This window comes from Siphateles boraxobius, unplaced genomic scaffold (assembly GCF_051911475.1).
Source record: "Siphateles boraxobius isolate OS27281-9 unplaced genomic scaffold, OSU_SipBor_1 9, whole genome shotgun sequence".
In the NCBI taxonomy this organism is placed as follows: domain Eukaryota; kingdom Metazoa; phylum Chordata; class Actinopteri; order Cypriniformes; family Leuciscidae; genus Siphateles; species Siphateles boraxobius.
In genome coordinates, this window is record NW_027509219.1 from 29,264,256 (window position 1) to 29,276,482 (window position 12,227).

Consider the following 12,227-nt stretch of genomic DNA (forward strand, 5'->3'; position numbering starts at 1 on the left):
GGATGAATCTGTCGGAGGAATGGAGAGGTGCTTTATCATTACCTTTGGAACCCTCTGAAACTGTATTTCCCTTCACTTCGCCTCTAAATGGCCTCAGTTACCTCCTCGCTTTAAATCATTTGTCGGCAGGCTAGTCGACAGGCCTCATTTAATAGCACTCAAGCTAATGAGTCTTCAGTTAAATTCATGGACATAGAAGCTGGAAACTTACTGATTGATTCACATGAACATAAATGTAGAGTTACCCCGTAGTCAGCACATGGATTGTTCATGCTGTTGGAAGATGGATTTGAGGCCAAGGAAGTCCTCGTTTTGAAACGTTGACATCATCATCTTCATCACTTTTTAATTATTTTATCCTTTGTTTGTTTAAGGGTGTTTGCGGCGAGTGTTTCTTGAACTGTGTGGACTGTTTTGTTATGAATGTTTTTATCTGAAAGAATCAACATAGGTGGCATTCTGTTCCCTTAACAGAAATTTACCATGGTAACTAACCACAGTATCACCAAAATACCATAGTTACTGTTATTTTTGTTTCTGCTGTACAAACACTATAAGAAGCTTTTGGAACGTTTCGGTTTACTTTTGATGATAATGGCGGCGGCGAATATCAAATTAACACCGTTTTATTCCAGTAGCAGTTACTGTAGTAAGTGGTGGGCATTGTGGTTACTTTGGTAAAATTCTGTAAGAGTTGAATCTATGTTTAAGATTCTTTGATGTGTACAAATGAAACTCTCGGAACAAGTGTTCTCTGATTTGAGATAATGCTAAAGTGCCTTTGTTGAAATCAACTGCCTGAATGCTCTTATGTGCTCCATACTGTCAGACCAGTGCATTATCTGAGTTCATGGCAGCTTTGGATTTGGTTACACTGCCAGCATGTTTTTCCATATACCCTCTTTATGCTTGTGTAATGGACTGTGACTTCCACAATAGTTTTACACAGACGCATTCTCCACATAATACCGAGCTAGAACTCTGGGGGAAGAAGAGCAAGCCATCTAATGGGCCCTGGCTGCCCTCTCGTTCATTCGAGCAGAATATGGACACCACTGCTTTGAAAATATGTACACAAAGGCACCTTGATTTATATTTGAGCTGTCCGCCTTTTATCCAGTGCGGTCAGGCCTGAATATTGATATATGCTGCTGCATTCAATACTTATTGATATTCCACTTTAGGTCATTTTTAAGATTACCCTTCAAATGTAATTGGGCTTCTCAAAGACCCCTAATGTGAAGTGTACCTGGCCGCTGATTCGGACAGGTCATTCTTTATGCTTGAGCCCTGCAGCAGTGTCCATGATCAGTGCTGTTCAAATTTCAGGGGAATATTTGTAAATAGCTTTTGTAATAGTATAGCTAGCTTAGTATAGGAAATAGCTTAGTATAGGAAAAATCTATGAAAATATGATTGCAGCAGCACATCGTATCAAGTAGGGGTCCGAATTACTGTAATGAGCTATGAGAATTATTATAATTTTTTGGTTCTTTTTCTTTGTCAACATAAATGTAGCTACAATTCTATTTATTCATTTATTTCAATGTTTTTACATTTTTATTTATTTTCCTTTTAAATAATTTAATTTTTTTGTAAACAAATAATTTTTTATTAAGTTTTTTCAAGTTTGTTTTTTTGTCAGCATAAATGTAGTATTATATTTAATAATTTGTATCAATTTAAATTTAATTAAAATTTCTATATTTTTAATTAATGTGCTTTTTTATTTTATAAACTCGTAGTGGAGTCACCTTTAACTTTTTCTCTTTTGAGATTGATTCTATGAGGTATTAATTAATCACTCTTTTGAATTAATCCCAGCTTTATTTTTCTTGTTATTTTATCTCATCAGATACCATGATAAACTGGAAGTCACCAGTAACTTCTTGGGAGCCATGTGGTTAATCTCCATAACCTTCCTGTCTATTGGTTATGGTGACATGGTGCCTAACACGTACTGTGGGAAGGGAGTGTGTCTCCTTACTGGAATCATGGTGCGTCTCTCTTTTACCCTACTAATTATGTACAAGTCTTACATTAAATTCTATTTTTGAGACATTTATGTCCTGGTGAGTTTATCTGCATATATTTTACAGATATTAGTGTCCACTCACCCATAACATCATTATTCCATAAAGCCAATCTGGGAAGGAACTGTTCATAAAAATAAAAAAATGCAACTCATGTTTTGCATTAAATTCTGTTTTTGTGACATTTACATCCTTGTGGGTTTATCTGCATTTTTTTTTTACAGTGATTAATATCCACTCAGCCATAACATAGTCAACCTGTGAAGCCATTTTATAGAGGAGCTGTATATATAAAACGCTTTCTGAATTATCTCTCTATGGCCCTGTTTACACCTGGTATTAAGACGTGTTTTGGTCGATCGGATCACAAGTGGATGACGCTAAATACAGGTGTAAACGGGGTCTAAAACGTTTTGAGCTTATCCACTTTCGACCACTTCCAGAGGTAGTTGAAAATGCATTCGACCGGATTGCTTTCGTAGGTTAGATGCTCCTGTGTTCGAATAGCCAAAAAAGACCGGCTACTGTCCGCCTACTGACCTAATCCATAAACATTATGGGACAAAAAAAGATGAAAAACATACCAAGCACCATCTCTAATTTCTAACACGCACACACCGCATTCAGCGTGGTCTTGCGGCTTTCAGAGCAGAAACAAAAGCTGCTGCTCCTTGTTTCTTCATCATCTCCATGTGCGTTCATATGTAAATTGCATAAGCTTACTTTGTAAGTTACATTAAATCGAAAGATCTGAAAAAAAACATGCATTTATCGCCTATAGACCCTTCCCTCGAAGAAAGTGGTTGAAAGTGGACAAAAGAGATGGATTAAAACACCAGTTGTAAACGAGGATGTGTCTCCCTCGTCTACTTGTGATCCGATCGACCAAAACACATCTTGTGTAGACAGGGTCTAAGATTTTTGTTGTGGTCTGTGTTTTTTTTCAGGGGGCCGGCTGCACTGCGCTAGTGGTGGCTGTCGTAGCCCGGAAGCTAGAGCTCACCAAGGCTGAAAAGCATGTCCATAACTTTATGATGGACACTCAACTCTGCAAAAGAGTGAGCCTGTTTTAATATACAATATTAACTGACATAACATTATAGCTAAGTGAACAACAACCAAGTATAAAATAAGTGTTAAATGGAGCAGTCAAGCTCACTGCAAAAAGCACTTAATGCCAAATGTTGACGGTGCATAAGCTGTGGAAACTAGCCAACATTCACTTGATGATATAATTTTTTAGACAAAATCTGGCAAGGATATCTCACCCATATCTCTAATTCACCAGAACATGCAGTGTCTACAACTAGCACTTAACACTGTATACCATGAGTATTCACTTTAAAATTGTAATGTTGCTGTAAGTTCAAAAAATTCCAAAGTTCCAAAAATACTGTACCTGTACTTCTTTCTGTCTAGCTCTACTGATGTTTTAAAATAAATATTTAATATAATCTTCTAAACTGAACTTCATTTGCTGACAGGTGAAAAACACGGCTGCTAATGTACTCAGGGAAACATGGCTAATCTACAAACACACAAAGCTCGTGAAGAAGGTTGACCATGCCAAGGTCCGAAAACATCAGCGCAAGTTTCTACAGGCCATTCACCAGTACGTATATTCGCAACATTTAATCTTTGTATTGCTACGTTTGCTGTCCACCTTTTTTGTAAATGAGATGAAAGATTAATCTAAAATTTATGGTCATTTAAAACTGGATTTAGTTCAAGTTTACTCTTTCCAATTTTGGGAATCTATTCACATAAAAAAACTGTATATGGAGTTTTGGAAACTGAATTGAACCTTTCAGACTGAATAGACTGAACCTCATATTTCCTTCCTAATGTATTATAATTATTTACAGCATTTTTTATAGGGATGTGCCCGAAGCTGAATATCATGTTCAGAAAGGAAATTGTGTACGACGGAGCCCCTAAACGGACATGGAGATTTAAAAAAAAAAAAGATGAGATTGAATGAGATTTTGCGTTCTCTCGCAATTATACAGTTGGGTAATAATATTGTATATCATTTTTGGGTATCATGAAGCCGCTATTAATATGCCGAGTTTTTAAAAAATGGCTTTTTAATGCTTGCTTTTTACTTTCACTTAGCGCACTCTGTGTATAGGGAGCGCCGGTACTGACCGCATATTTTACAAGATAAGATATTTGTCAATGACGCTCTGGATCTGTTGCGCACTAAATCCTCCTCCATCGCCCTTTCAGTCATCTCTAATGTACTGTTGTGTAACTGACTACCACAGTAAGCCTAACCATGTCCCTTTAGGTTCTCCGTAGAATGCGTTATTCATTTTCCGTGCCTTCGGGCACATCCCTAATTTTTTGTGAGTTTTACCTGTCAGATCATGGGCTGAAATCTTGAGAATGGCTTAGACTAGGCTTTCCGCAGTACTTCAGTACCAAGATGATGTTGAAAATAAAAGAAGTGAGGATTAGGGTTAGTTTATTGAACAAGCCACATATTTGTGCGCATAGATGACCAAATGCACTTTTGTCTTGGCGAGATGTTAATGTAAAGACAGTCGGGTTGTATTAAGTGAATGTAAACAGGCAAAAGAAGAGAAAAAAAGATTTGTCTCAATATCGGACCAGTGCATTGGAAGTTACAGTGTAAATGCAGCCTGCCTCTGGCTATTATGATGTTATTAATCAAACAATAATACTGGCAAGAAAAAACAAAACCCACTCACTGCTATTAATTATTCCTTTGTTCTTTATAACTGACTGCTTACTGGAATAGTTAATTCCTTGGAAAAACTTGAAGCAACAGTAATTGATATATATTTGAAGGCTACTTGCCATTGCTTTAATTTAATTTGTTTATAATAATCTTTAACTTCTTATATAAAAGAATGTTCAACAGAATATAATTTTTTTAGTGTGAAACTGGTATAGAGTATAATGAAATATCACTGGTGTTGTAGACCGTAACCTGGATACATGACTCGCTCTCAGCTCATCCAGAATATGTGCTGGACAGAATAGTGTTCACCTTCAGCTCATGCAAAAGTAATAAAGCATTTTTCTCTATTTATGGAAATGCCATGAAAAATTGAAGGGAGACAAAAATGTTGCTAAATGGTCTGGCGATGCAAATCAATTGACATATTTTTTATTTTTTTATTTTTTACTTTTGGTGTGGTGTGCAACTTGAGGTTTTTAAAAAATGTATTCTGTGTTCCATTTGTTTTGCCTTAAATCACTGCAGAGCTCAGAAGTAAGTCATGTCTTCTCTCTTTCCTTACCATTGGAACCTCTTTTCATTTTTACAAGTCTTATTCAGCAATATCAACCAACATGATGAACATTTGAACATTCAAAAATATTTGAAGCTGGGCATCATTTTTGTTTAGACTTGATATCCATTAATGATATTTAGACAAATGAGATTTGAATGGTTAACCAACCTGTTAAGGTACTTGAAAGGAAAGGTTCTTCGCATCTTCTCAGCTTCAAATTTATCAGATGCCACAATGTCCGAAATTCATTCATTTAGCCTGTACCAGATTTCCAAAGAACACTGCACTTTGAATCCTTTTTAGTCGTACCACCATGTACAATCTGCTAGTCTGGTGGTCTGCAGTGTTTTCTTGCAAACACAAATCTATTACAAATAATTTTTATCGAGATACGTTTAGAGAAATACCAAATGTGAATGTTGAGAGACTGCATGAGACGTTTAGACACAAGTCAGCATTTGGTACTCGTTTCCTCTCACTTGGTTAATTTACTTTTAAAAGGGACCGTTCACCCAAAAAATCTGAATTCTGTCATTATTTACTCACCCTCATGTTGTTCCAAATGTGTATGTCATACTGATTTGTGAATGAATTATGAATTACTCTAAATTAAGTTGAATGATCTGGTCCTTATGCATCGTATTCACAAAAAAGAGTGACCGGTGCATTATGCTAAATTTGTCAAAGAAAGCCATACTGGTTTGGAACAACATAAGGTTGATTAAATGATGAACAGAATAAAAATTTTTGGCTGAACTAATTCTTTAAGTGCAGTAACATTTTCTGGCCGTGTTATAGGTTCTCTGATGTGAATCGCCAGTCCTGCTTTTGTTTGGCATGCAGTCAAAGTGAAAGCGCGACTGCTGAGCACAACAATTAATTTATAATGTATTTGGCCTTTACTTTTACGAGACCACATAAACATTCCCTTGCCTAATGCATACAATCATAAAATTCTATAAATATCTGCACATGAAATGCTTCGTAAACTCAAATCGGCCTCTGTTTCTCGAACTGCGGAGAAGGTAACGATTTCATCTGGAGTGCAAGGACCTATGGAGGTCTGGGTACAGAAAAAAAACAGACCAATTTTGGCCCTCCCAAAATTGAGAGTTCATCTTTAAAACAGTACAAGCACATGTGGAAAAGTACAAAGTGTCCACCTTTTATTTTCCATAAAGCTTGCACACTTGAGTTTTCACACTTGTTTTTTATTTTTCGTTGGGAGGGAAAGTTTAAATTAAGTGGATTGTTGGGATTGGTTTAGGTTGCTTTAACTCCATAGAAGACATTTATGGAATTTTTGAAGAAGCCATCATGTTATGTTTATATTCTGCATGCGAGTATCGTTGACAAGCATTTTTCTCAAGACATTTTCTTAAGATCTGACAAAAAGTTCCTTATTCTACTCTTACAAAACTCTCCTCGCCGTCTTCCCTGTCCCTTCCGGGTTTTGTCCATGCTTTCCTAGAGGAGACGTTTCCCAGCTAGAGAGTTTCTGGTGTCAGCTTTCTGAGTTCATAGGCACTGAAATTAGGTTAATGCTAATTCATCACTACTAGCACATCTGTCATTTCCATGGACCACAGACCATGTGTCCAGCACATTCAGTTCATCTTTTTGCACATGTTACACTGGCTCCATTCTGACATGATAAAATGAATGTTTTCAGCTACATCTCATTGAGTTTTGTTGTCTGCAGTCTCAATGCTGACTTTACAAAGGTGGTGTTCGAGGTGTGTTTTCACACATTTTACACTGTTCTTGTTACAGCAGAGCTGTTTAGTCTTGACGTCAAGTTGTACCCTACATACATACCCTAATTGAATTTCAGGTTTAACAATATAAATTACACGTGAATCCTGCCCAAAATTATATGAGTTACTTGTGATTTTATATGTATTTATATATATTATTTATTGTTAAGGGCTTGATTCAGGACTACAGCGATTAGCGTTTTGTCAAAAATGTAAATATGTATACATGCAAATTTAGTGTCAATTTCAAACTAAAATCTTGTGTTGACTTTTAAAAGAACAGTTGACTTTAAAACAACTTCATGGTTTTACAACATTATAATGTATTTCATGCCTTTATTACTTCATAGTTGTCTAACTGCATTTCATTACTGTCCATTCCACTTTGCTGAAAGTTTCTATCTGCATCAGATCAGCATCTAAAAAGTTCTGCAGCGCAGTTTCTTGACTTTGAGGTAGTACTACAGAATCCATATGCTTATGGAGTTTTGGACGATGCCTCAATTGTTGTTCTTTTCAATCCTTTCTTTTTCATTTTATCTCTTGTGGCTGAATAAGTTTGCATGTCTGACTGGACAAAACTGGAATGTAAATGTTTGCATGTGGGCATATCATGTAACGGGGGAAACATTCATAATGCGACACTTTAGACCTTCTAGATTTCAGCCTAATTATCAAACTCTGTTTCTTCCTCTTTTCCCTGCTCTTTTCATTGACACCCCATCATAACCTCCTGCAATTCCTTTTGCACTCATTCCTCTATAAACTCCTGCCTCCCTTTTATATCTGTGTGTCTTCTTTCCTTGCGGCCCATCTTGTTTTCTCTGTCTGTCCACCTGCTCCCTGGCTTCTTTTTTCCCAGACTGCGAAGTGTGAAGATGGAGCAAAGGAAGCTGAATGACCAAGCAAACACACTGGTGGACTTGGCAAAGGTGTGTACTGTATTGCTTGTTCACCTTAGGAGAATTATAGTAATTGCATTCTAGTTGTTTAGCATGGTCTTGTACTGTAAGGATTGTGTGGCTGTGTGTGTATTAGACTATTAGATTTTTTATGTTTTAGTAGATTTTAATTTCAGCAAGACAGGCTATATTATCTACTCTACCATGCAAAAGTTTGTAGTCAGTAAGATTTTTTTTTTTTTTAATTAACTTTTTTTTCAGCAAGGATTCATTAAATTGATAGAAAAGTGCCCGTAAAGACTTTGATAATGTTACAAAAGATTTCTGTTTGAAATAAATGCTGTTCTTTTGAACTTTTTATTCATCAAAGAATCCTGGAAAAAAAATATCTCGGTTTCCACAAAAATATTAAGCAGCACAACTATTTTCAACATTGGTGTCTAAACCAATATAAACTGTTTTTATAAAAAAATATAATATAAAAATTATACATTTTATTTAAATTACTTTTTTACTACATTTGCCAGAGCGCACTGTTGAATACCGTATCCCACAATGCAATGCAGTCGACCTGAATTTTCGTCATGAAAATTGCCTGGGAGTTGTCATGAAATCAATTTACCCTATTTACTTTGTTAGCGCACATTACTAGTCTTGTGGTGAAGAATTCATCCGTGCAAGTTAGTACACTGAACCAAAAAAAGAATTGTTTGTCGTGGTGATCTTTAACCAAAACCTGAATATTTGCTTCCGCTCTGGCATTCCTTCTCTGATGACGTCAGTTTGACGGCTTGGGTTGAATATCCTTAAACATTCCCCTCCAACTGTCAGTTTTCTATGAGCGAGGGATAGAGAGGAGGTGCACTAAAGTAAAACCCTGCCCTCTATTCAATATTCCGTTTTAATTGGAAATGCGTCACAGTCTATGGTCACAACACTGGAGAAAAGTCGATTGCAACATCCGGTTCAGGGGGACTTTAACTGTGATTTTTACCATCTATTTCTAGATCAAACTCCTAGACATTTTTACTCAAAATTGAATTAACCCTTCTGGTGGTCTTTTGTCACTTTAGACTAAAACAGTTATGTTTTTTTTATTTTTATTATTATATATTATGTTATGTTTTAAATATTTAGTTTTTAAAATCTGAATGTTTCCTTTTTTTTTTGTCAGAAAATTTGCTTATACTATGTGCAGGTTTTTTCCATGCCAGTGGACACCATTTGTATGGGTGAGTCTTATTTATCCATGTCTTTTTATGTGTACTTATTGTGATTATCACTTCCTCAGACGCAGAATGTGATGTACGACCTGGTCTCAGAGCTGCAGGAGCGCAGCGAGGAGCTGGAAAAACGGATCGGTAACCTAGAGGCAAAACTGGACTCCATAAACAGCAGTCTGCAGGCTCTGCCTGGCCTGCTCTCACAAGCCATACAGCAGCAACAGCAACACCTGCTGGACGGGCTGACCCAGCGCGGATTCACCTTCACCAGACCCTCCTCGCTGTCCTCCGAACGCTCCTGGGCGTCATCCGTGCACCGACGGAGATCACCTTCTACCGCACCACACACGTCCTCGGATAGCGGCTAGCACGCTCCCACACACTCAAAACCATACTCTAACCCTACACACACACACACACTCCTACACACCTCTGGCATCAACTAACACGGCTAAATATACTTTTAGTACTAAAACGTTAACAAGAATGACAACTTCAGCTCACTGGAATAAAATGTAATGAATAACACATCATGGTAGAGATATGGTTTATGTTTAGCCATTGTATGGCTGTTTAAAGTTAGCTTTTTTGTAAAGCCCTTGTATAGTATGGACTGGATTCAGACTGCAGGGGGTGGAATGGATTTATATAGAGAGAGATATAGTTTGGAAACAGCATTAAATGGAACTAAACCCTTGAAAATAAAGAGGACTGAGAAGGAAGGAAAAATGTGAGAGAGAGGAAGTCACTGGAGAGACTTCCTGTCCATGTCAGTTTTTGAAGATGTAGGCTATGTTCACATTAGCATACTAGCATACTACTTACTGTTGCTGCAGTATATATTTATATACAGTGTACAGTATGCAAATTTCTGTGTGCATAAAATACCCTACTACATTTGCCAGAGTGCACTGCATTGATACCGTATCCCAGACTGCAATGCGCTCGACTTGACCTTCTATTTTCAGCGTAAACATGTATTTCTAGAACTCCAAAATAAGACATTTTTACTGAAAATTTAATGAACCCTCTGGTGGTGTTCGGGCACTTTAGACCGAATAATTTTACGTTTTTAATTTTTTAAAAATTTTTCGACGGAATGGAATGAAACTTGGTAAATTTTGTTGCACTTACTAGATTAATACATAAAATGTGAGCATGACTAAAAAAGGCTAAAGGGTCTAAAAAAAATAGCCACACTTGTGATCATCGCAGTCAAAAAAATTAGCCATAGGAAATTAATTGGAAATATAAAAACTGTGAAAATACAGAGCATATTTTGGAGGGCAATCAGCCACTATGACTATACAGTATATATATATATATATATATATATATATATAAAATATTCTTTCTAATATTATTTTATATAAAAATAAATATGAATAATTAAGGTGAATATAGTCTACTCCTATAGTCTATTTCTTCAAAATATTAAAGAATTAATATTATTTAAACAAAACATAGTACATTCATTTAATTAAAAAAGTGTGCTTGCGCTCTGATTTGACTTCCGAGGATCAAAAGTGTGAAGTGAAGTCGAAGTGAGAAATACCAGAGAGTTAAAAGTGCTATATGTATTTCCAAATGATAACTGGATGCTACTCCGAATAATGCAAATTCAATGGAATTTTCAAAAATAATACCGCATATTCTGCGGAGTATTCAGTAAGTACTAAGCTGGTATTCTATTCCGTTGACTAGAATCTTATAGAATTGTTGTTTAATTGTCAAGCTCATAGGAGGTGAGGAAGGGCCTTTGGAAGACCATTAATCATTACTAGATATTTAAATGTAACCAAATATTAGTTAATTCTAAAAACAAGCAAAGATTAACAAATTATATTCAAATGCATATTTTGCAGACTAAACACTTCAAGCCAGTCTAATTCATTGGATAAATGTTTTTATTTAGTCCAGTGTTCGGACACTCACCAAACACTTTCTATTGTTGACTTTCAAGTGCTCTCTTTATAGAAATAAACAATACAGTGCTATAGGGATTCAGAGACCTTTTTCCAGTAAGAGCTGTGACAGACTCTTTTGTGTTTTACAGGAGCCTGCCACATAATAATAGATGTCCAATCAACACTAAACAAGATTCAGGCTGAGCTTCCAAGGGTCCTTCTAGCTCTTTTAGCTCAAGCAATCTTCAAGACAGCCTGGGGATGTGATGTGAAGGGAATACTGTACACCCAACCCCCTTGCATGTTTCAATGCAAATGATGATGAAGATGGGATGGTTTTCTCTTCATTTTTCCTTTCTTTTCCTTTCTCATTTTTTAACAGAGATTCCATTTTTATTATTTACCTAGATTTTTATAGCTTGTAGAGGATATACAAAATGTTTCCGCAGAGTGGCAACATAGCTGATAACATGCATTCCTTGACCATGTCCAAAGACTTAAAAAAATTCACCTAAACGAAAAGTAGAAACGAACAACAGGAGATGAATCCAACACTTGGATATCATTACCACTTACATGAATTTACCGATTTGGTTCCAGTTCTAGGTTTAGAATGAAAATGTCAAGATGTGATTGTCATTACGGGTTTGAAAAACAGCAAACTGCCTTTACTGTGTGTCTTTGGCCTTGTTGACCAAGCTGTAGCGGATTTACTTAATGCTGGGCTCCAACATAAAGAAATAAATGAACAAATCCACTACCTAGTCAGTGCGTTTTTATCTACTTTGTCTTCGTTAGACATGTTGTCTTTACATTAACCCTTTGGTCCATTTTAGGACAACAGCGTAAGCAGCAGTAATGATGCAGGATGTGGGACACAACCTATAAATAGCAATTCCTACTCCCATTTAACCATAAAGAACTTTTGTGCTGAAGGAAATGGACAGCATTTTAGGTCACTCTGAATGAGGCACTAAAGTGCTTTTTTTCTCTCATTCTTCATCCATACATATTTTCCTAACTCTGACTTGGCTCAAAATTAAGTTTGACTAGTCTATTTGAAGGCAAGGATTGCAACCTTCTTGTAATATTGTGATGTATATTTTTATGGTTTTTTCATTCTTTTCATTTTTCAAATTGCA

The 12,227-nt window shown here is 36.2% G+C and overlaps 1 protein-coding gene across 1 annotated transcript in view; it reads left to right on the plus strand.

The window, feature by feature from the left end:
• Positions 1-10,409, plus strand: part of kcnn1b (potassium intermediate/small conductance calcium-activated channel, subfamily N, member 1b) — a 34,003-nt gene extending 23,594 nt beyond the window's left edge. The window contains exons 5-9 of the mRNA XM_077222828.1: positions 1,856-1,997; positions 2,981-3,091; positions 3,518-3,645; positions 7,916-7,985; positions 9,247-10,409. Coding sequence (XP_077078943.1) covers positions 1,856-1,997; positions 2,981-3,091; positions 3,518-3,645; positions 7,916-7,985; positions 9,247-9,546 — 751 coding nt within the window. The 3' untranslated portion in view covers positions 9,547-10,409. The remainder of the gene's footprint in view (positions 1-1,855; positions 1,998-2,980; positions 3,092-3,517; positions 3,646-7,915; positions 7,986-9,246) is intronic.
• Positions 10,410-12,227: the final 1,818 nt, after the last annotated feature.